Source organism: Puma concolor, unplaced genomic scaffold (genome assembly GCF_028749965.1).
Source record: "Puma concolor isolate L17-30 unplaced genomic scaffold, mPumCon1.1.hap2 unalloc_scaffold_8, whole genome shotgun sequence".
Taxonomy (NCBI): domain Eukaryota; kingdom Metazoa; phylum Chordata; class Mammalia; order Carnivora; family Felidae; genus Puma; species Puma concolor.
The window spans coordinates 911,498-935,557 of NW_028240291.1; the positions used below are offsets into that span (position 1 = coordinate 911,498).

General features: G+C 56.4%; 1 protein-coding gene across 1 annotated transcript; it reads left to right on the plus strand.

The window, feature by feature from the left end:
- Nucleotides 1–5,127: 5,127 nt before the first annotated feature.
- LOC147570854 (uncharacterized) lies at nucleotides 5,128–23,835 on the plus strand. Its single transcript, XM_086696735.1, has 8 exons — nucleotides 5,128–5,811; nucleotides 7,018–7,158; nucleotides 21,258–21,626; nucleotides 22,320–22,397; nucleotides 22,545–22,656; nucleotides 22,749–22,894; nucleotides 22,988–23,072; nucleotides 23,614–23,835. Exons 1-8 carry the CDS (start codon nucleotides 5,128–5,130, stop codon nucleotides 23,640–23,642), a joined length of 1,644 nt encoding a protein of 547 aa, XP_086552861.1. The 3' UTR covers nucleotides 23,643–23,835.
- Nucleotides 23,836–24,060: the final 225 nt, after the last annotated feature.

A 24,060-nucleotide genomic window follows, 5' to 3' on the forward strand; every position in this document is an offset into this window, starting at 1 on the left:
CTTGTGAGAAGACTCCCAAGGGCAAACACCAGCAGGCCCTCAGGGAGGTCGCCTCGTCCCAGGCAGCCTGCGTTCCTTGGCCCGAGTGCCTGGACAAAGGCTGCCTCGGCCACATAGGGAACGATGGACTTGTGCAGCCTTAGCATGCTGTGCAGAGGTCCCGGGCAGGCCTGGAGCTTAGAAAGGACTGGGACGAGCCTCACCTGGGAAGAGGTGAGTGCTGGGGTACTCCTTCCACAGCAGATGGCTGCTTGCCAGAGATGTCTGTGCTAGGGATGGGGCAAAAGCTCCACCGTGCTAGCAGTGCAGTAGACAGAGTTCAGCCCTGTCCATCGCAGGCCCTCCTCTATCCCCAAGTTACACGGCCCCCAGCACAGCGTGCCTGAGACTGACATCCCCACACTAATCTTCCTGTCTCCCAAGCTGCCCAAGCCCCCCAGGATCCCCACGGCACAGCTCTGCAGTACAAGAGCCTTCTCTGCAGTGGCTCTATTCCAGAGAAGGCGTTGGCAGTCCCAATGCATGGAGGCTTCTTGCCCCTACCAGTATGCAGACAACCTGGTCAGCGGGGTGTCAGCACGCTGTGGAGTTGGGGATCTGTACGCCCAAGCCTTACCTCTTCCAGGGCGGAGGCTGTCGCACTCTCTAGAAGGGAAGGCAGGTCTTTCTCTCGCTGCTGTCTGCACACTGGCTGGAGAAGCACGTCTTCTCAGCTGCTTGATGTGCAAACGTCGGGGTACCCTGGAAAAGCTCCCTGTGCTGGCCCGTGTCTTTGGGTGTGAACATCCAAAGAAAGTATGGCCCATGACTCTGCAGTGGGAATACGGCCTCAGTGGTCATGAGGCTGGGCCCTTTGGGGCATCTTTCTGCACAAGCAGGCCGTTACTTGACAGGTCTTGCCGAGCAGGAACACTTCACGGGACGGGGGAACACAGGGTCCCCCACATGTTCATATCTCCCGCCAATACCTGCTGAGGGGCCAGGCTGACTTTTCCGCCCGGCCTGTCCCAAAGAGAAGGTACGGACAAGGTGTGGGTGTGGAAAGCCCTCAGGGCCCCCAGAGCCAAACCCTCAAATGTGGACACTTGTGTCCAGGGACCGTGGTCAGAGGCCTGGGTGCTCTGTGTCCGAGGGATTACAGCCCTCAGGCTGCACACCCTGCAGCCCCGGGTGTCCTCCCGTAGCCGCAGCACTCCCTGGGGAGCCCCAGGGTCCAGGAGCTGCTAACCCCCCTGCACAACTGTATGTGCTGCCTAGCGGCCTCTTCCACCACAACACCAGCGTGCGTGGGCCCCAGAGTGCTGTCCCTCGACAGGGGACACCCTCGGCAATTCCGGAGCCTTCTGACTTCCATGTCTCTGAACCACACGTGTCTCTCATTGGCCTGTCGGGATCGTCCTGTTGTTCTCTGTGTACAGGAAATGTCTCGCATTGCCTGTACGCCTCTGTCCCCCCTGAGTGAGCCCTGGCGTGTCTGTGTCCTTTCCTGGCTTTGCCTGTGCCAACGCCTCTCTGGTGATGCCTCCTTGCCCGGCCCAAGTGGGCACAGCTGTACCCGTGTAACCGCCTTCGTCTCTGCGCACCTGCGTGTTGTGTCAGCTGCGGCTCTGCTGGCCTGTCTTGTCTTTGGTGTATGCTTCTGCGCTTGAGTGTGTTTCCCTCTGAATTCAACCCCTTTCTACCACTGACAGATCCAATTGCTGTCCTGCCGTCAGGTGGAGGGGCTTCTGCGTGTTCTCTTACATGTTCCCGGAGCCAGAAATCCATCCCTGCCCGTAGGACCTTCGTCAGAGGATTGGCCATGCACTCACTGCCAGCCAGTTAATGTCCCCAAGTGCAGCTGCCTTGCTGTGAGCATTAAGTCGCACCTCTATTTTCCGTCCTTCTGTTTTCAAACCCTTTGGACCCTAGGGGCTCAAACGTCACTGGCTTGCACGTTGCAGATGCAGGCGTAAAGTGTGAAAAGCGGTCTAGCCACGTTTTCCCACTTACGCTTTTGCCATGTGGCATGTTCCTGGCCAGGAGAGACTTCCCCCTGCCAGCGTGTGTCTCGTTTCCGTGTGCCTCCTGTGTGTTCTGGTCCCTCATTTGTCCGTTACTTCCTACCTGGGAGTCTGATTCATGTTTGCGGGAACCATGCAGACACCTTTGACTGCAGGGGACTGAGCTCAGCTTAGTCCACCAGGACTAGTGCGTGACTGAGGTACACAGCGGGCAGTCACGGAGGTGCCCGTATCCTTCACGTGCGAGCGCTCCGTCCAGCCACCTTCACCGGGACATTTCTCAGCAAACCCTCTATGTTTGCGGTGAGAGCACTTAGCTCTGAGGAACCTGACGAGGCGGTGAAGCGTTGCTTACGGCTGCCCTGTGCAAGTTAGATCTCCAGAACTCATGCACATGGCATGACTGCCTCTTCACACCCTAGGCCCGACACCTCCTCATGGCACCCTCCCCTGCTTAACAGCACTCTACTCTCTGGTGGACTGCATGCCTTTAACTGCTTTTAATCTCCTCACGAGTCCATCAGGCAGGGGTCACCACCACTGTGTTTCTGTCAGGGGTTGGCCTCTTTCAGGGAGCCCAGTGCTTTCTGCACTGATGCTCAATGCACCCGCGGGAGGGAGAGCCACACTAGGCCCGACGGCGAACCCTTTGGCCCTACGTTTCCCACATATGTGCCCGGTGGCAGAGGTGCACAAGGAGCCCGCCTGCATGCGTCTCCCAGGTCCTCCACAGGGTACAACGTACCGCCTCAGGAGGCTCATCCGCATCACATGGGCATAGCTCTGCTTGCACGGGTTAGCCTTTCATATCATACGGGCAGCCCAGACTTAGAAATCCAGCTCCCTGCTTACAACTCTCCAGCCCTCGTGCTTGTGCAGACGCTCTGTGTCTGTACAGACATTTGAGTCACGGTCTCGTGACCTGTCAATACAGCTCGACGGTCTGTCCTTACCTTACAGCCTGGGATGCGGTTCTCACTCGTTGTCCTCCCCTCGGGTGCGAGTTTCCTCCAGCACTGTGGTGGAATGTAACCTTTATCACCATACGTTGGCTTGAGATTACTGGGCAGATCACCTGTCTGCGTCCGGGGATGCGAAGGAGACCTTGGCTCTTTTGCTCACGGTGCACCCTTTCTCTGTGATGAGTCGCTTTGGATGAGAAGCTTGCGAGAGGCGAGGGGCCTCAGAGTGGAGCACATTTCCTGGGCATCTGTGAGAACCTCGTGGCTTCCACTCGGAAAGCATTGACTTCCATGGATGTGCATCCTCTGCTTTTGCTTGAATTTGCCGAGCTTGGGGACGTGATTCCTTCCCGCACGTGCTGTCCCTAGGTCGCTGCGGTCTCTTTCCGGCAGTCCCGTTTCCTGCCTGCTGCTGGTAAGTACAGGGCTTCCAGCAGCCCTGTGGGGATCGGGTCCTTGCTTTCTTCCCTGCGGTGCCCTCTTCCTCACCCAGAATGACCTCACTGCAGCTTCCTTCTAGTTCAGGGATCGTTCCAGACTGCCCTTAAGGTCCAGGTGGGAACGGTGCCTTTAGTGCTGACGGCTGACCACTGTACAGCATTCGTCTCTGTGGAAATTGCACAGGTGAACTTCACCAGGTGAAACTGCACACTGCAGTTGCCCTGTCGTCAGAGTCAGCCCACCTGTCTCGGCCTCGGCTGCCCCTGCTCTCCTTCCTCCTTCCCTCCCCTTGCCTCCCCCTCCCTTGTCTTCTTCCTGTCCTTCCCTCCGACCTCCCTTCCAGCTCTCTTTGTTTTCGTCTCCCTCCTCTCCCTCACTAATGCCTCCCCCTGTCTCCGCCCGTCTTCCTTGTAATAGGTGCCCCTCTGCCTCTTCTTGTCTTGCTCCTCCTCCCTGTCTCTCCCGCCAATCTCCCTGTGACTCTCCCTCTCCAGGCCGGTCTTCCCCTCCACTCGTCCTTCCTCCCTCTGCTTGCATGTGTCTCTCTCTCTCTCCCTCTGTATCTCTGTCTCCCTGTGTGTCTCTTTCTCGCTGTCTCTCTCAGTGGACATTCTGTGTCTGGGTGCACGCTTCTTCAGAATTCTCGTTGGCGCCTGCCAAATGTGGAGGGAACTCGTCTGCTTTCGTGTGTACTAGTGACAGCAGGCACCGGGCTTTCTCAGAGACAGACACAGACAAGTTTGTAATTCTCGGTGAAGGGGGCCCCTAGGCGCCCTGCTTGGAGTCGTCCTCCTTTGAGTGGAAGGTTAGATTTCCGGACCGGAGGAAACTGCTAAATCCTACTACCCCATCTCCCTGGTGCTCTGTACGGAGATCAGTAGGGCACCAGTGGCAGATGGGGCTCTGGGGGTTGTTGTTTGCTCTGAATTGCAGTGCAGTGAGTTCTAGTGAGCTGCTTTCTTGCAAGGACACGGCGGTGGGGTGGGTCTAGGGTGGGTGTCACTGGTTCTGGGTGGGCACCCACCTTACCGCCGCCCTCAGCCTGATGGCCAAGGAGGAGAAACCGTGCGGACGGCCATGTGGCCCCGGTAGGCGCCACACCTAAGGACTTCTCCAGGCCTTGCCCCAGCTTCATGAAAAAGGGGCAAGGGGACGGAGCAGGCAGTGGCTCACGCTGTGGACGTTCCTGGGCTGAATGCTCTGCTGCCCGGAGTGGGGCCTCTGGGGAAGAGGTGTGCAAGGGAACACAGACACTGTGTGACACCGGGGACCTCGCGAGTCAGGCCTGGAAGGTGACAGCGCTGAAGAGAACATGCGGCAAAGCGGGGTCCACGCTGGCGGCTGGGCCCTTGCTCCAGAGCCCGGACCGGCCGCTGGCGCGCGCTAGCCGGCGGCCAACACCCCGTCTTGCTGTCTTGCAACCGATTGTTCCGCCAACCTGGCCAGCGGGCCTGCCCTGCCCTGGAACCACTTCGCCCCCAGGCCGCATGCGCACACCCTTCCCTGCCTCTGTCTCAGCCCCTCCTCCACAGCAGCCACAGCCAATGCGGAGTCGTCAAATCCCAGAGCCTGTGCGCCTGCGCCCCACTTGGGCGGGCTGCGGCGGGAGGCAGCAGGGAGCTGCAGGCCTTGCGGCCAAGGCTCCGTCCACCTGCTGCCATTTCCCTGTCCTTGTCCTGAGGCTGCCCTAGCTGCACTGGGGCCGGCCGGGGCCGAGCGTCATGGCCAGCGTGTCGCGGTCCGGAAAAAGCGGTGATTCCCGTCGACCCTGGGCCCTGATCGTCCTGGATGAGAAAGGTCGAGAGTCCCCGGCCCGCGGGAATGGAGGGGCGCTGGAGGGCGCGGGCTGGCCGCAGTCCCCAGGTTCAGGGGCGGCAAGCGCCCATCCTGTGCAGGAAGCCCAGGCCGGGTGTGAGATACAGGTGGCAAGCCCAGCGGAGGAATTGGTGGTGATACTGGATGACGGAATGGTGGCGGCTGAGGTGGTGATCGGGGTGGAGGAAGAGGACGGGGAGGCGACCGAGGAAGAGGTGGCTGGAGAGGAGAATTGTGAGGAAGCCAAGCCAGAAGCAGAGGACACGGCCGAGCAGGAGGAGGTGGAGGAGGAGAGACAGCAGCTGGAGGAGGTTCCGGAGCAAGAGGAGAAGCCCGAGGCAGATGCAGAGGCGGAGGAGGGGCCCCAGCTCTCACAGGAGCTGCAGCAGCAAGAGCCAGTGCTGCGTCCTGCCTCAGCCCAGGACCCGCTGGCAGCGCTGGAGCGTCTTCAGCTGGAGATCAGCGCTGGGAATGCCCAAGATTCCAGGGCCTTATGGCGGCTGAAGCGCAGGATTCTTCGGAGGCGCGTTTCTTACCTGGATCACAGAAGGGCCATCATCAAGCACATCCCTGGCTTCTGGGCCCAGGCGGTATCCTTCCTTGTGCTGGTGGGTGCTGGCGGGGGCTGTTGTGCAGGAGGGCTGGGCCCTGAGAGCAGGGTGCCTCAGGGCGATGGCCCCCAGGGAGGAGAGCTGGGCAGTGGTCCCTGGCCCTGGGTTGGTGTGGTCTGGGATCCAATGTAAGGCCTTGGACAGGGGCGGTTGTTGGGGATGGGGGGACTTGGGGACTTGGACCTGCTTCCTCTAGGTCTCCGCCAGCGTTGGCCTGCAGGCTGCTCTCAAACATGAAGGTAGCACAAAGCAGCCTTCACTCAGAGCAGATAGGGCACGGAAACGTTTCGCTGCCAAATGGGAGAGTTACACAGGCCGCACACCCACCTTCACATTCACACGTTTTCTAGCAGTTCCGTCAAAAGGCTGTGCACGTTTTCTAGCAGTTCCGTCAAAAGAGAGCATTTCAGGCACACACTCATGGCCTTTAGTGGAACCCTGCCACCCCCCTGTTCCAGACAGTGGGACGACTCAGACCGACTCCGAGCGGGGTACAATGTGCCTCCACAGACCCTCTCACACACACACACACACACACACACACACACACACACACACACACACAGGATTCTCTCCTGGTATCTCCACCCCTGCTTCCCTCTCTGTCCTCAGGCTCCGGCTGGGTCCCACCCATGTCTTTCTCTCCTGACTGGCTGTGTCACTGTGTCTACTTTCATTTCCCTCTTCTCCCCTCCTTGTCCGTGCTTCTCGATCTCTTTCTCCCTCCCACACCCTATGTTTGCATCGTAAGTGTGCAGTCGGTTTCTTGTAAGCCGTGTTATTCCTTCTGGACTCAGAAGGCCGGTGACAACATTGGTCTTCACAGGAATATGCCAAGACACCCAGCCGTGAGGAGGGGTCAGAGCACATGCCGACATCACAAGCTATGATGGGCTGCTGGCAACCCACACAGGTCAGGTATATGAAGGAACTGTGAGGAGTCCAGGCAGTGGAGTCTCTCCGTGCTGTGTGCAGACAGCGTGGGAGGTACGGGAAGCCAAGGGACAGCCCAGTGTCGAGGGTGTCTGATGCATTTGCAGAGGCTGAGGAGTGTGGGGGCTAGTGTTTCCTGGTCTTTCTGCACATGCCCTGATCTAGTCCCTTGCTCTTAGCCTGGGAGGGTTGGGGGGTGGGCTGTGTCTGTTTCCACAGCATCTGAAGGCACAGCTCCTTGACCCAGCACAGATTCTGAATCACCCCCAGTTGTCGGCCATGATCGGTGCCCAGGACAAAGACGTGCTCAGCTACCTGGTCGACTTGGAGGTCAGACCGGGGAGGCTGTGGCTGGGGGCCATCCCGTCGGGTGTGGGATTTGGGCAGGAGAGGGTGAGGCAAAGGTGCTCACCCTCACAGCCAGGCTAGGAGGTCAGGACCCCGAGGGAGGACACTTGCCCCCTCCTGTCCCATTGCTCACCGCAGGTGGAGGAAGTGGGCCATCCCAAGTACCGCTGCAGAGTGATGTTCTTCTTTGTGGAGAACCCGTACTTCCGGAACCCAGTGATCATTAAGGAGTATCAGCTTAGCTTTGCTGGTAGGGTGTGGGTCCCATGATGGTGCGGGGCAGGGGGCTGATGAGCATGCATCAGGGCCAGGAGGGAGGGGGAGGGGGAGGGGGAGGGGGAGGTGGGTGGGGAGGAGGCCATCAGGTTGTTCCTCAAAACCTCTCTTCCTGCAGGCTACAGGGCATCACGTGCCACTCCAGTCCAGTGGTTCTGCGATTATGAACATGGAGCTCCCAGTCGCAGGCATGACCCCACCAGCCTTCACTTGTTCAACTGGCTGTGTGAGCACAGCTGCCCAGGGACAAACAGGATTGCCGAGGTGGGGCCCCTGAGGCCTTCGTCAGCAGTGGGGATGTGGGTGGCCCCCGGCCAGAGAGGAGAGTGGGCTATGCCCAATGTGGCGCCGGCCTGTGTCCCCTACCAGATCATCATCGAGGACCTGTGGCCCAATCCCCTGCAGTACTACCTGAGGGAGGAAGGGACCAGAAGACAGTGACCTGACGTGCGCACGTGTCGGTGAGAACGCCAGTATGCGGTGTGTTGACACGTGTGTTGTATGGGCAAGGGAGCGTGGGCCAGACATTGGCTTGGAAGTGGAAGGTCCGCCGAGACTGGGACCCAGGTAGCATGGGGAGCGGGTGGGAGGATGACAAGGGACCTGCAGGGACTCAGCTGCAAACACACAGTGGGTCTATGCCTGCAAACCAAACGCAGTTGTGCTGTGGGCTGGGGCTTTGCAGAGCAACTCGGGAGGAGCAATGCTTCTCCACCACAAATGCTCCCCGTGGATGTCCGCCCTCTCCCGGGCTTCCCCCTGCTCCTTCAGTCTGGATTTGCCTGCCAGTCTTTGGGACCGGAGCTGCCGTGTCCCCAGGCGCCACTGGGGTGAGAATCTTGCACTTCCTTCCATGTGCCCCACCACGCCATGTCCTCCCGCAACCTGACAGCCATTCTTAGAACTAGTCCAAGGCCATTGGGGGCTGGAAATGAATCCCTGGGTGAGAAAGCAAGAGGGATCACAAAAGGGCGAGGCACAAGAGTGAAACCATCTGGGATGTATTTGCAAATATCCCGTATCACTCTTGGTGTCTGTTGCGTGGGGGTGCGTGTGTGTGCGTGTACGCGAATGTGTCTGCGTGTGCCCATATGCGTCAGGGGCTCTGCATCTGTGTGGGCGTGAAAGGCACAGAACTTCTATGTTTGCCCATGCAGAAACAATGGAGGACGCGACCAGCGCTGGAAGACATGGGTGGATGCGTCTCCTATCTTCTACGAGCCCCGGAGACAATTGGGGAAGTGATCACATGTGGCAGCCTTGAAGAGTTGCCACGATGTGTATGTGGACACATACAGGAAGCTAAAAACCCTTCTGTTTCTGTGTGTGTGTGTGTGTGTGTGTGTGTGTGTGTGTGTGTGTGTGTGTGTGTGTGTGTTTATGGGGGACCCGAGGAGGAACGATGAGGAAGGGACCTGAGTGTGACCGTCCTAGCCGCTGCCAGGGTGATTCTGTGTGTGCAGGAGAGGTGCAGTACTGGTGTGGGGCAGGTGTTGCCATGTGCACAGAGGCCTGCCTTCCTGGGCAGGCAGAGTCTGGAAGGAGGAGGAGGAAGAGACAGACCTGTTACGTGGAGACTTGTTGTATAGGCCAGAGCCGAAAGGCAGGGAAGGGGATTGCAGAGCGGGACCAAATTGGTCCATTGGGTCCTGGCACAGTGTGGCCAGGACTTGGGGAGATTCAGCCAGGACCCTTGCTCCCAGAGGGGTGTCGTCTCCTTGGTGAGAGAGAATGCGGTGAGCAACGCCTCCAGTGAGGACAGAGTTAAGGCCCCGTGTCCCTGAGAACTCAGGAGTAGGCAGGCTTCTCAGAGTCGATGCCAGTATACCTTGCTGCTGCCTCCCACACCCGGGGTCCCTTTGACCCCGAGCCCTGTCCTGAGACAGTGGCTGAGGATGGGAGATGTGTGAGGGGAAGAGGCAGGTGTGGGTTGTGGGCAGCAGCGAGGCTTATGAGTGGGATTTCATGGAGAGAGTACGCGCAAGGGCGGAGATCCAGCGTGAGTTTCTGCGAGTGTGTGTGGGCGTCTGTGGCAAACTGGGCCTTAGATCCGTGGTGGTGCTGGCACTGTGTGCGTGCATATGTTCGTGCGATTGCGTAGCCGTGTGTCACTGTGTGTGCGGGAGTGGGTGTGTAGGCCGCTGGCGAGACAAGGAGAGACACAGGGGTCTCTGTGGCTGAGGTGCTTATGTGGGACGGTCAGGTGCCAGAATACAAGAGAGCAGTCCCTTCCCTCCTGAGTCCTGATGGTAATCGCTGGGATGGGTGCAACTGTTGCTCTTCCAGGGGGCTCAAGTCAGGATGCAAAAGGGAAATTGGTGCAAGGTCAAGACGGGGACCGAGGGGAGGAAAGCCTGTGCCCAGTGGCCAGTGGACCCCTTGTGAGTGAGTGTGCTGGTGTGTGTGTTAGTGTGTGTCTATGTGAGAGTGGTGAGTGAGTGAGTGAGTGAGTGTGTGTGTGTGTGTGTGTGTGTGTGTGTGTGTGTGTGTGTGTTGAGTTGCCCTGGTGGGCCTACAGTAGCAAATACTGAGGGGCTACAAGGTTGTGCCCAGGCCTTGTGCACAGAGTGGCTAAGGAACCCAAGCTGTCAGGCTACGTTGTGTGCAGAGGGCGGAGGTAATGCGCTGGAGGGAGGCGTCCAGCAAGAATCTCTGCTCTAGGCAGACGTGCCATGTTTTGTCACCAGCAGCTCTTCCTCAGGGCTCCTCTCTCTGCTTCCTGTGCACCAGGCCCAGGGAAAGGGAGGAGCTTGGACCCTAGACCTCAGGTGACTTGCGTCGCCCTGGAGTGCCGCAGCAGTGTGGTGTGTGGGGATCCGTGTGTGGATGGGCAGGTGAGCAGCCTGCCAGCTGCTCTCTTAGGGGACAGTTCGTTGCCAGCAACACCTCTCCCCGCAGCACAAGATCACCCCTGCCGCTGCAGCTGGGCTCGGGACATTTCAAGGAGTGTCCCAGAACTCTGTTCCCCTTGCACGTGAGTGGTGCCAGCATGAGCCTCTCGGTCCCTGTGCGGGCGACCCTGATTAGCCTCAGGCTTTGTCGACTCCAGGCCTCATGTAACATGGGGAACTGGGTTTCTTTCTCAGTGTCTCAGCAGTTGCATGTCGACGGAGGATGCTGTGGACATGGGAGTCGGGAATCCCCACCGTGCTCCCCCGCCTCGCCCCAAACCGCAGCGGGCAGCACGTGGCCCACTGTGTGTGCACTTTGGGGAGTCTAAAGCCTCACAGCCCACCCCCCGTATTCTTCTCAGGTGGTGGAGGGTCAAGGGGGCCTAGGGAGGAACACTGGTCCCAGTCTGCTGCCGGCTGTGCCCACAGGTGTGTGTGCCCAGCTCCTTGACGCTGAAGCTGCAAGGCGTCCGCACTGCCCCCAAAGCCCCATCCCTAGCATTTGCGTGTGGGCCACATGGAAGTGAAGTCCCAGTGACCCTGCGGGATCACAGCGGGTGGTCTCATCTATGCCTGGCTACCCGCCTACCTGCCTTCCCCACAGCCCTTTGCCCCCATACAGGGCTTTCGGTAAAGACGGGGCCACCGTCCAGCATGAGAGGAAAGGCTGGACTGTGTCTCAGTACCGCTGGTCATGTGTTGGCTGCTGCCAGCTTGACAGCATGGAGACCCCATGGCCCAATGGAGGAAGTCCGACCTGTCCTACAAGGAATTGGGGACGACTGTAGGGATGCATCAGGTCCCATGGAGTAACCTAGCTCTGACCTTATCTGCCTAGGGGGTGATCGAAGCGCCTTGGGGTCCCAGGCATGGCATGTGTGTCGGTGAGCTTCCTCCTGGATGGCGCTGTCGACACAGGGCTGGCTGGTCAGGGGTCGCATGTGAGGCCCGTTGGGGCCTGACCTCTAGATCCGATACTGCTATAGGTGTTGTTGAAAAGACAGAGCACGATACGATCGTCCCTTGGGTGTCGCTGCACCGGGGTCCCTGTCGCTGCTCCCAGGTTCCCACTACCAGGTTTCCCCGGGGGGCCTGGGAGGTTGCCAGGCTCCTTTTGCAGGGACACGATGGCTTGTGAGGGCCCATGCCCCAGGGTCCGGTGCTCATTGCGGATGGCTTGGGGGCAGTGCGAGAGCTTTTGCTCCCATTCTTAGAGGAGATTGTGGTGGTCTTAAGGGACAAAGATGTGCCTGGGGAAGAGTAGGATGACCAGAGGCAGCATTGGAGGAGGAGGAGGAGGACGAGGAGGAGGAGGAGTTGGAGGAAGAGGATTGGGAGGCGTTAGAGTAAGAGGAGAGGAGTGAATGATTGGGTGCAGGAGAGGGAACAAGTGCAGGAGGAGGATGTCCAGGATGAGGAGGAGCACGAGCCAAAGGAGGAGGAGCAGCTGGGGGAGTAATTTGAGGAGGACGAGAGTAGAGGGACGAGGATGAGGAGCAAAGGTAGAGCCAGGGTTGGAACAGAGTGAGCAGAAATGTAGGAGCAGAAGGAGGAAGAGACCGAGGAGGAAGAGGAGGAGCGGGAGGAGCTGGAGGAAGAGGATTGGGAGGGGTTAGAAGAAGAAGTGGAGGAGGAGGAGGGGGAGTGAATGACTGGGTACAGGAGAAGGACAAATGGAAGAGGATGATGCCCAGCACGAGGAAGACGAGGATCAGGCGCCAAAGGAGCAGGGCCAGCTGGAGGAGGGAGTTGAGGAGGACGAGAGCAGAGGGAAGAAGAGGAGGTCAAAAGTCAGAGGTAGGGCAGGAAGGGCAGTAGCAGGAGAGGACCTGGAGACGGAGGAAGATGCCTAGGAGGAAGAGTTGGAGGTGGAGGATCATGGAGGAAGAGGATTGGGAGGAGTTACAGGAGGAGGAGGAGGAAGAGTGAATGTTCGGGTGCAGGCGAGGGAAGAAGTGGAGGAGGAGGAAGTCCAGGAGGAGCAAGAGGAGGAGCACGAGTCGAGGAGCAGGAGCAGCTGGGGGAGGAAATTGAGGAGGACGTGAGCAGAGGGAAGAAGGAGGAGACAAGGTAGAGCCAGGGCTGGAAGAGCAGTAGCTGAAGAGGGGGAGCAGAAGGATGAAGAGGCTGAGGCTAAGACTTCCAATACTATGTTGAATGACAGTGGAGAGGGTGGACATTCCTGTCTCGTTCGTGACTTGAGCTGAGAGCTTTTGCTCATTGAGATGATAGTAAGGTCGGGTCGTCCATAGGTGGCTTTATGATCTCGATGTGTGCTCCTTCTATCCCTACTTTCTTGCGGGTTTTTACGACGAAAGGATGCTGTATTTTGTCAAGCACTCTGTCTGCATCGATTGAGAGGATCCTGTGCTTCTCGTCCCTTCTTTTATTGATGTGATGAATCACGTGAATTGTTTTGTGGATGTTGAACCAGCCCTGCCTCCCAGGTACAAATCCCACCGGGTCGTGGTGAATAGCATCTTAATGTATTGTTGGATCCGAGTGTCTAATATCTTGTTGAGGAGTTTGGCATCCATGTGCATCAGGGAAATTGGTCTATACTTCTCCTTTTTAGTGGGGTCTCTTTCTGGTTTTGGAATCAGGGTAACGCTGGCTTCATAGAAAGAGTTTGGAAGTTTTCCTTCCATTTCTATTTTGGGAACAGCTTCAAGAGAATAAGTGTTAACGCTTCCTGAAATGTTTGCTGGCACTCCCCTGGAAAGCCATCTGGCCCTGCAGTCTTCTTCCTTCGGCAGGTTTTTGATTAGTAATTTGATTTCTTTACTGGCTATGGGTCTGTTCCAATTTTCCTCTTCTTCCTCTTTCAGCTTTGGTAGTGTATATGTGTCTAGGAATTTGTCCATTTCTCCCAGATTGCCCATTTTATTGGCAAATAATTGCTCCTAATGTTCTCTTATTATTGTTTGCCTTTCTGCTGTGTTGCTTGTGATCTCTCCTCTTTCATTCTTCAGTTTATTTATTTGGGCCCTTTCCTTTTTCTTTTTCATCAGACTGATGACTGGCTTATCAATGTTGTTAATTCCTTCAAAGAAGCAGCTTCTGGGCTCATTGATCTGTTCTCCTATTTTGGTTTGTTTGTTTGTTTGTTTGTTTGAGGTTGTTTTTGTTTTTGTTTTGTTTGACTTTTGGTTTCCACAGCATTAATTTCCGCTCTTATCATTGTTACTTCCTGTCTTCTGAATGTTTTGCGTTTCATAGGGTGTTGTTTTCACAGCCTCTTAAGGCGTAAGGTGAGGTTGTGTCTCTGAGATCTTTCTTTCTCCTTTAGGAAGACCTGACTTGCTAGATAGGTCCTCTTATTACCGACTCTGGTGCGTCCCAGAGGTTTTGGGTTGTGGTGTTATCACTGACTTCCATATACGTTTTCATTGACTTGCATATACTTTTTATACCCTCTTTAAACCCTTGGTTAGCCCATTCATTCTTTAGTAGGATGTTCTTCAGTCTCCCAGTATTTGTTACCTTTCCAAGTTGTTTCTTGTAGTTGATTTCGAGTCTCGTAGTGTTGTGGTCTGAAAATTAGCACGGTGTGACCTCGATCTCTTTGAACTTCCTTAGGGTTGACTTTTTCCCCCAGGATATGATCTAGAGAGGAGAATATTCCATGAGCACTGGAGAAGAACGTATATTCTGCTGCTTTATGATGACATGTTCTGAAGATATCTGTGAAGCCCATCTTGTCCAGTGTGTCATTCCAAGCCCCCGTTTGCTTGTTGATTTTTTGTTTAGATGATCTGTCTCTTGCAGCGAGTGGGGTGCTGAAGTCTCCCCCTATGATGGCATGACTAAGAATGAGGTTCCTTATGTTTGTGATTAATTGATTTGTGTATTTGCTTGCTCTCAAATACGCCACAGAAATGTTTTCAATTGCTAGGTCTTCTTGGTGGATAGACCCCTTGATTATGACATCATGCCCTTGTGCATCACTTGACACAGTCTTTACATTAAAGTCTAGATTGTCTCATAGAAGTATGGCTGCTTTGGCTTTGTTTTGTTGACGGTTAGCATGACAGATGATTCTCCATCCTCTTATTTTCACTCTGAAGTTGTGTTTGCAACTAAAGTGGGTGTCTTGTAAACAGCATATCGATGGAGCTCGTTCTCTCATCCATTCAGTTCCCCTATGTCTTTTGATTGGAGCATTGAGTCCACTGGCATTTACAGTGAGTACTGAAAGGTATGAATTTATGGCCATTATCTTCTTTGAAGAGTTGGAGAAAAAAAATCTATATATCTTTATATCTATATCTACATCTATATATCTCTATATATCTAATTATATATTTCTATCTATAAATATAAATAAATATAAATAAATAAAAATATAATTATAAGTATACATACACATATACATATACATAGAGAGATGATAGATGATGATAGGTAGATAGATAGATAGATAGATAGATAGATAGATAGATAGATAGATAGATAATCATTTCTCCCCTCTGAGTGTCCCCCCTTAAAATTGCATGCAGGTGTGATTCAGCGGTCACAAACTCCTTTAAATTTTGTTTGTCTGGGAACCTTTTTCTCTCTCCTTCTATTTCGAATGTACAGCCTTGCTGGATAAAGAATTCTTGGCTGCGTAAGTTTCTAATTCAGCACTTTGAACAAATCCTACCCCTCCCTTCAGGCCTGCCAAGTTTCTCTGGATAGGTCTGCGGCAAACCTGATCTATCTTCTCTTGTAGTTTAGGGACTCGTTTCCCCTTGCTGCCTTCATGATTCTCTTTGCCTGAGTACTTTGTGAGCTTGAATATGATATGCCTTGCTGCCTTGCTGAGGGTCAGTTTTTGTTGAATTTAATGGGGGTCCTCGGTGCTTCCTGGATTTTGATGGCTGTGTCTTTCCCCAGGTTAGCAAAATTTTCCACTCTGATTTGCTCACCTAACCCTGCTGCCCCTATTTCTCTCTCTCGCTCTTCGGGACCCCTATGATGCTGATGTTGTTCCTTCTGCATGAGTCACTGATTTCTCTAATTGCTCAACCGTGCTCTTTTCCTTAATCTCCCTCGATTTTCCTGCGTCCATATTCTCCATCAGTTTGTCCTCCGTATCGCTGATTCTCTGTTCTGTCTCATCCATCCTTGACACCACTGCATCCATCCGTCATTGCAGCTCAGTTATATCATTTTTAATTTCATTCTGGCCAGCTTTTACTTCATGTTTTCTCTGCACAAAGGGACTCTAATCTACATTGGACCGCAGCTAGTATTCTTATCATCGTGCTTCTAAATGCTGCTTCAGAGATCTCGCTTGTATCTGTGTTGGTTGAATCCCTGGCTCTCGTTGCTTCATGCTCTTTCTTTCTGGGTGAATTCCTTCCTTTCGTCATTTTGAACGGAGAAAAGGAACTCATGAGGTAGAAAATTCAAATGAACTATTCAAATTATAAAATGTTAAAAGTAAAAAATTAAAAACACACACGTAAAAAAGGGAATGAATGATGCTAGATTCTAGGCATGTTTCATCTGGGTGTTGAAAGGGGTTTGACACGAGAGAAAAAAAGTGGGAGTGGAGAAAAATTTAGAAAGTAAAAAATATTACAAAGGGAAATGTTGTGAGAATTTGAAAAATCAAAACACTGAAATAGACTAAAAGCAGAATATGGGAGTAAAACAGAATTTGTGAATATAGACACGAAAGGAAAGAATAATGTAGAAGCGTATTAAAGAAAATTAGTAAAATTTCCACCTGCGCAGTCTCCTTCGCCTCTGCGGGCACAGAAGCACCTCCCTTCCTGAGCCTCCTCGCTCTCCAAGTTCACTTCTCCATGCCACGTACCTGTTGAAGTCTGTGGTTCAGGATATGCAGATTGCTGTGCTATTCCTCCCGTCAGTTTCCTGGGTGGGTAGGATGGTTTAGTGTTGGTCGGCTGTATTTCAGGCACACGAGACTCTTAAGAAACTTCCATGCTGTCTGCCATCTTGGCTCCTCCCCAGGGAGGTGAGATCTGTAGCACCAGTTCTCCGATATGAGATATCCCACGGGACAGTTGTGGTCGATGACAAAGCGGAAAAGGACATGGACCAAACAGGGAGGCCACCCTGGAGGGGGAGGCAGAGAACTGCCTCCAGACCCGGGAAGGGGAGGGTGGGGCTCAAATGCTGGAGCCACGCCCACTTCCCTTCCTGCTGATCGTTCCTGAACAGCAGCCAACTGTCTGGGTCTGGTCTGGAGATCCTTCACCCCAAGGACCCACGGTCAAAAAGTTCACTGCCCTGCCTCTGCCCCACCTCCACCACAGCCACAGCCACAGCCACAGCCACTGCAGTGTCCGAAGGGCCACGGGGCCATGGGCGTGCTTCCCAAATGCTGGTGGGCTCCAGAAGGAGGCAGCAGGCATTTAAAAACCTTGGGCCTCGACGCTCCACCTGCTGGGCCAGACTATCTGGAGCCTCATGCCTCAAGTTCCCACTCCTTGTGCTCTATGGCCCTCCTAGCCTGAGGATGGGCTAGGGCCCCAAAGCAAATGAGTCATGTTCCGGAAAACGCGGAGATTCCTGAGAATACCGGGCCTCCATTCTGCTGGAAGAGGGCGTTCGAAAGTCCAGGAATCGTGGCCACTCCCCTGTCTCAGTCCCAGACAATTTCACCCATTCATACACATGCACAGGCACCGGCACACACACACACACACACACACACACGCACACACACACTCCCCCTCTGTGGCTATCTCTAGTTGTGACTTACTCTCCTTCCTCTGCCTCCTTCCATGTCCCTCTGGTCTCTGTCTGTCTCTGAGTCCCTGTGATCATTTTCTCTAGGGAACGCTTCCTCCCTCCCCCACCTCCGTCTCTCTTTCTCTGTCTCTGTCCTGTCCCTGGACAGTATCAGTGCATCTGGGTTTCCGTGTGCTGTGCATGCCCATATGGACATAGGAGGCTGCTGATGGCACAGGGCTGCAAGGGAACACACAAAGGGACGCGTAAGTAACAGGGCTCAGAGCACATCCAGACCTCCTAAGCCGTGACTGCCTCCAGGCAGCCCACACAAGCTGGGTATACATGGGAACTGTGAAACGTCAGTCCCTTGGCCCTTGCCCTGTAGGTTGCAGCCAGCTGGGAGGTACTGAAACCCAAGGGACTCCCCAGTGTTTAGAGGGTGTGAAGAAAGGGCAGGGGCCGAGGAGGCTGGGAACCTAGTCGCGGCTGGTGTTTCTCCACATGCCATGTTCCAGTGCCATTGGTACTGGAAGGTTGGTATCAGTTGTGGCTCCCTTTCCTCGGCGTCTCAACGCAAGCTCCCGTGACCCAATGGAAGTCCTGAATCTGCCCTAGTTTTCAGCCAGGTTTGGGCCCCAGGACAAATGCGTGTGGGGTGTGAGGGGGGAAAGCAAGTGTGGGTCGTGGGGAGGAGCCAGCCTCGTGAGTGGGATGTGGCAGAGGGCATGCGTGAGTGCAGAGGTCCAGTAGAGTGTCCGTGAGTGTATTGTGGCTGGCGCCTGTGAGTACTTTTGCCTGAGACCTAGCGTTTGTGCTGGCAGCGCGTGCGTGTCTGTGTCCACGTGCCGCGTGGCCGTGCATCTTTGTGCCTGAGTGAGTGTGTGTAGGCCGTTGGCTAGTGAAGGAAAGAGACTGGGGGCTTTCCTGACTTGGTGGGTAAGGGGGAGGCTCAAGTGCCCAAGTCCAGCGAGTGCAATCCCTTCGCTCCTGGGATCGACACGGAGCTAGCCGATCACCTTTCATGACGGGAGGAAAGCCTGGACTTTGCCTGGGTCCGCTCGTCCTGTGTTGCCTTGGCCAGGGGCAAGTTGGGGTTGGGCCTTCCATGGCCCAGCGGAGGAGGACCAACGTTCCCTGCAAGGAAGCGGGGATTAGTGGAGGGAGGCAGCAGATAGCGTGAGTAAGTCTGGTCCTGCTCCTGGACCGGCCTAGGGGCATCATCGCAAGGCCTTGTGGTCCCAGCCAGGGTACGGGTCTCGGTGAACATCCTCCTGGATGACCCTGCAGAGACAGGCCTGGCTGGTCTAGGGCCCCTTGCGAAGTTGGGGCCCGGCCCCTGGGCCCCAATATTGTGGTAGGTGTTGTTCAAACTGAAGGGCATTGCCTGCTTGTCCCAGGCAGTCCCTGCACCTGGGACCCAGATTTGCTCCCACGTTCCTGCCACGGGGTCTCCCAGCGATGCATGGGAGTTTGACAGGCCCCATTTCTCTGGAGGGAGTGAGTTGCATAGGTCAGGTGCACCAGGCTCTGGGCCTGCTTTCCTGGCGTGCCCACCCCCTACATCCTCTGCTGAGGGCAGCTTGAGGGCTCACCACTGGACCTGGTCGTCTCCCTTTCTGGGTAAATGTTGGCCTCTCTGTCTGTCACAGTGGCCACCCCCTCTCAGCCCCCTACCACCTGTTCAGCCTCTCCCCATCCACCTGCGTTTCTATGCATTGCTGTCACCTGAAGCTGTGGTGTGCTGCCTCATATATCACAGCCACCCTGGAGCATTTCTGTACCCCGTACGTATCCTGACGTGGCCCAGCGAGTCTGGAGGAACCTCTTCTGTGTCACGGAAGCAACATGTTGGCCAGAGGGCCCGGCACACCAATTTGGCAATCCTGGAATCCCCCGCCTGCCTGGCAGCCTCCTGGTCCCATAAAGAGGGAGGGGAACAGTGCATTCCACCAAAGGGAAAAGGCAATGCACGAGTGTGGTGCCTGGCCAGGCAATGCATCTCGAGCCTCCAATCCTGCAGTGGCTCTGTGTGGTGTGTGTGTGTGTGTTGCTGTTGCTGCTGCTGTCTGAAGGAGACAGGCAGGGAGTCCACATCACCACTGCCCTGACAGGGAGGGAGACCACATCATTGCCCTCACTTCACACCTTCTGCAGCTTATTGGTTCCCCAAAGTGGTAACGTGGCTTCGTGGAGACCCTGGGGCGTGTCCCTCACTTGCGTCCCAAAGCTACATCCCCCAACCCCCTGATAACTGTCGGAGGCCCTTGAAATCATGCTGTCTGTGGCACAGGGGGACAGTGTTTTGAGTCAGCGCCCACGCTCATGGCAGCCTGCCGCCTAAGTGAGTGGTAAAGGAAATGGGACCAGGATGAACAGACATACGGCCAACGAAGGCCTGGGGAGGGTCCCTGTGAGAAGACGGCCAGGCACTGTGGGAGGAAGGGGACCGCTGTCCGTGAGACAGACACAAGCTCCAGGAGTCCCAGGGCCCATGGCCACGGGTCTTTCCTGTGCACGGCCACACACGGGAGGAATGGGCAGCCGAGCATGAGGGGGGCGGTGTGTGCGTGCCAGCGTGTCACTTTCCAGGCAACGGGGACAAACGGCAAGAGCAGCGCGCATGCTACGCAGCCTCCCCTAGTGTGGCGTCCTCTCCACGTCACACACCTCCTGTCACCGACCTTCCCTAGCCGGGGCACTGCTAGACTGCTGTCATGGCATACATGTCTCCTTGGAGCAAGGATGGACGTAGAGAGTATGCAAAGGAGGCTGAGCAGATGGAAATCCAGGGGGCACAGACAGCAGGCGCACAGCTGAAATGCGTCTCCCGGACAGCCAAGGTGATCCGCTCCGTGGAGTTGTCGGACTAGGGGCACAGTGAACAAAGGTGGCGGTGTAAATGGGAAGAGCGTGGAGGTCCCCCTTTACCCGTGGGTGTAGATAGCCGCGTGCCCAGCGCACCGTGGAATGCAAAGGTCACTTTCGCATGGCCAGACGCCAAACAGGACACCCAGAGGGCACGGAGGGCCGGCTGCAAGCCCCCGGGACGAGTTGCACTGCATGGGGCCCAGAGCCTTCCTGCCTAGGCAACAGACGCGCCCCAGTTTCCCGGTGACCTAGGGGCGGGACCGCCATAGCCACGCACACCACCCTCCCTATGATTGGTCCTGAAGGCAGTGAAGCAGCCTGGGCGTGGCTTGGAGCTCCCTCAGCCTCAAAGCCGCAGGCGCACACCTCTCGCCACAAAGGCCCCCGAGGCAGCCGCAGCATAGCGCTAGCCACCGCGAGGCATCCTGGGTACAGCACCATGCGCATGCGCCCCCTCGACGTTTGGGCTCTGGGAGGAAGGCGGAGCGAGTTGCCAGCCATTGCCCTCAGGGCTCCAGTGACTGGGTCTGGGGAGGGGGGGCCGTGCTCTCACCTCCCGCTTCGTCTTCGGTAGGAGCCACAGTTCGTGTCTCGGGCCGGGGCCGCATGTTGCGCGACTCGTGTTTCCGAAACCCTGGGGCTGCCCGGAGGCCCCATGCCGCCTTCGACCGGGAAGGGGGCGGTCGAGAGACGAGGGCCCGTGGGGACAGTGGGTCTCCGGCAGGGCCGGAGGTGCCGCAGGCCGAAGGCTTGCAGGCCACCAGCGAACAGCCTGTGCAGGAAGGCCAGGCCCGACCCGAGGGGCAGGTGGGGGGCCCCAGCGAGCTATCAGTGCCGCCTGGGCATGGCGTAGTGGCGGTGGAGGCGCTGTGGGGCCTGGTGGAGGAGGAGGTTGAGGTGGCGGCCGCGGAAGAGGACGCGCCTGGGGAAGAGGGGCATGACCAGAGGAAGAAGGGGGAGGAGGACGAGGAGCAGGAGCCGGGGAAGGAGAAGGTCCAGCTTCGCGAGGAGGAGGACCTGAAGGACGAGGGGGAGCAGCAGGAACAGAAGAGCAGGAGGAGGAGGAGGAGGAAGAGGAGGAGGAAGAGGGGGAGAGGCAGCAGGAGTAAAAGATTAGAAGGAGGAGGAGAAGCAGAAGCCCAAGCAGAAGGAGGAAGAGCGGAAGGAGGAGGAGTTGGCGGAAATGGAAGGGGAGGAGCAGGAGCACCAGGGTATACAAGCGGCAGCGGCGGCGGCGGCAGGGGTGGCGATGGCAGGGGCGGCGGCGGCGGGGGCGGCGGCGGCGGGGGCGGCGGCGGCCGCGGGGGCGGTGGCGGCGGGGGCGGCAGTGGCATGGGAAGAGGACCAGGAGGAGGAGCGGGAGGAGGAAGGGAAGGCGTGGGAGCCATTAAAGGGAGAGCCGAATTGCAAACCGAGGAGGAAGAGGAGCAGGAGAAGGGAGCGCTGGAGGAGCAGCAGCAGGGCCAGGAGGAGGTGGAAGGAAAGGAGGACAAGGAGGAGCGGGAGGAGGAGGAACAGAAGCCGAGTGAGCAGGAAGGCCGATGGGTGGAAGAAGCCCAGGAGCTGCACGTGAAGCAGGATAAGAAGGAGCAGTTCGAGACAGGCCTCCGTCCTTGCCCTTCCCCACTGGAGGCTCTGGAGGCCCTTCAGATAGAGCTACAGCCCGTGAATAAACAGGCCAGCCGGGAGCACGCTCGACTCAAACTCAGGATGTGGCAGAGGCGGCGGCATCATCTGGAACAGAGAAGTGCCCTTATCCAGGGCATCCGTGGTTTCTGGGCCAAGGCTGTATCCTTCCTGCTGCTGGTGGAGGGTCCAGAGGGGGCTGGGCTTGCACAAGAGGAAGGAAAGGGAGGCGACATTTAGAGGAACCCAGGACAGGGACTGGAGCTAAGCCACGCTCCAGTGGCCGGGAAGGTGCAAACATGATACCATCCCAGTGGTCCTGGCTCTGCAGTGAGTGTGGGAGGAGGGCAGTGCTGGGGTGGTGGAGGCACGTGTGCTTTACGTCGCACCTGGCACGGAAACAGCGCTGGGAGAGTGCGGAGTGGCGGTGGAGGTCCAGGCCAGGACGGGGAAATGACCGAGGGCTTCTTCCCACGCAAAGCCGCGCGGGGGCACGTTTCTGGGTCCCGCTAAGCATCTTGCTGCGGGGAAGGCGGTGCGAATGCCCACTGGTCGGCGCGAGACCGGATGTGTGCTGTGTGGCTGTGTGGAAGTAAGCGTCCTCAGTGTCCTCATGAGCACACAAGGCTAGGCGTGGATGCGGGCGTCTGGGCGTGCACAGCCTCCTGTGCGTGTCTAGCAGAGCCCTGCGGAATCCTGAGACCCCGTGGGCCTGGATGCAGCCTGTGGGGAGGGCGTGAGGCCCGGGGGGAGGACGCCAGTCCCTGGGGGAGGACGCCAGGATGCGGTCCACACCGGTTCTCTGGGTCCAGGTCTCTCATGCCCAGCACCTGAAGGCTCTTTGACCTGCAGCAGTTTGTGAACCACCCTCAGATGTCAGCCCTGATTAGTAAGCAGGATGAAAGCATGCTTCGCCACATGACCAATTTGAAGGTCGGCCTGGGAGTGCGAGGCGGTGTGGGTGGGTGGCTGTGTGGGCGGGGGAGGTGGTGGGGAGAAGTGGTGTGTTCCTTCCTCAGGGGAGGGCGGGTCTCCTGGAACAAGATTTCACATTTCTGCCCCACATTCCTACCACGGCAGGTGGAGGAACACAAGTTTCCCAGGGAATGCCGGAAGATCCTGCTGTTTTTTGGCAAGAACTCCTACTTCCAGAATGAAGTCGTTACGAAGGAGTATGTCCTTGGCCTTGCTGGTAAGTGTCCACTGAATGCATGGGCGGCAGTGGGTGGAGGGTTGACTGTGATCAGTTCTCTGGCGCCTTCTCACATACTCGTCTTCCTGCAGGGTATACGGCGTCTCATTCCAGTCCCATCCTGTGGTACCCAAGGTACAGACAGGAGGCCTACAGACGCAGGCATGACAACAGCAGCCTCAACTTCTTCAACTGGTTCTCTGACCACAGCTTTGCCGGCTCTAGCAGGATTGCTGAGGTGGGGCCCTGTAACAAGGAAGGGAGGTGATTTTCATGGGTTCCCCCACTGCGTGGGACAGCTACCTGAGGCCTGGCCTGTCTCCCCTACCAGATAATCATCGAGGATCTTTGGCGCAACCCCCTGCCGTATTTCAAGATGGAGGAGGCCCCAGGAGAGAGCACTGAGAGGGAAAGAGGTGAGCAGCCAAGGGTGTGGGCACTGAAATGTGTGCCGTGGGGCCCATGGCGCAATTCTCTTCTGCGTGGAGGCACCGAGACTCACAGTGGCACAGGAGGTGACACCAGGTCAAAAGGGCATCGGCCTGAGACAGGGAGTCTTAAGAAGTAACGTGTCAAAGAGGCTTTGCCCCTTTGGGGAGGCTGAAGGTGGGCAGTGGGCCAGACAACAAGAATGAGCAAAGCGGGACATCCAAAGCTGGCTCATCAGATAGCACGGTGACAACGGTCATTCCAGGACCATGAACCCCACCCTCAGGCCTCCTACCACCATCCCACATGTTGTCGGGCTTCTGGAGCCACTTGTCAGCTTTGGCACAGCTTATGACACCCTCCCATTCTACCTTCCGTTTGGAAACATTCAAGCAACCTTAAACAGGGCCAAGATAAGACTCTCACCTGTCCTGTGTGTGTGTGTGTGTGTGTGTGTGTGTGTGTGTGTATGGATGTGGGTGTGGTTGTGTCTGTGTGTCTCTGTCTGTGTGTACCCTTATATCCCAGATATATGCACGATCTTGAGAAGACTATGAAGGAGAATCGCACTTCATGGACCCCAGTGGAAACCCTTCCGATGCTCACCGATGGTCCACAAGATTCTCCTGCCCACGAAATAAGGACAAGGCTGGTGGTGACACGTGGCGCAGGGTTTTGAAGAAATACATTGGAAGAAATACATTTGAAGAATATACATCTGAAGAAATATAGAATGGGAGATAAACAGCATGAAGTGTTTGTGTGTGTTTTCTGCTCAGGTACGCTCTGGGGCGTGTCCATGTATACATGCGGCTGTCCAGAGGTGTAAGTGTTCTGTGCTGCACATTGGAGTTCCAAGGAAGGGCGGGACGTAGGACATTGTCCGTAGGGATGGGTCACACATTGGGTTTGCATGTGAGGTCAGTAAGACTGAACCAATGGGGAGTTGAGTGAGGGAGGACAGGGCACAAACCT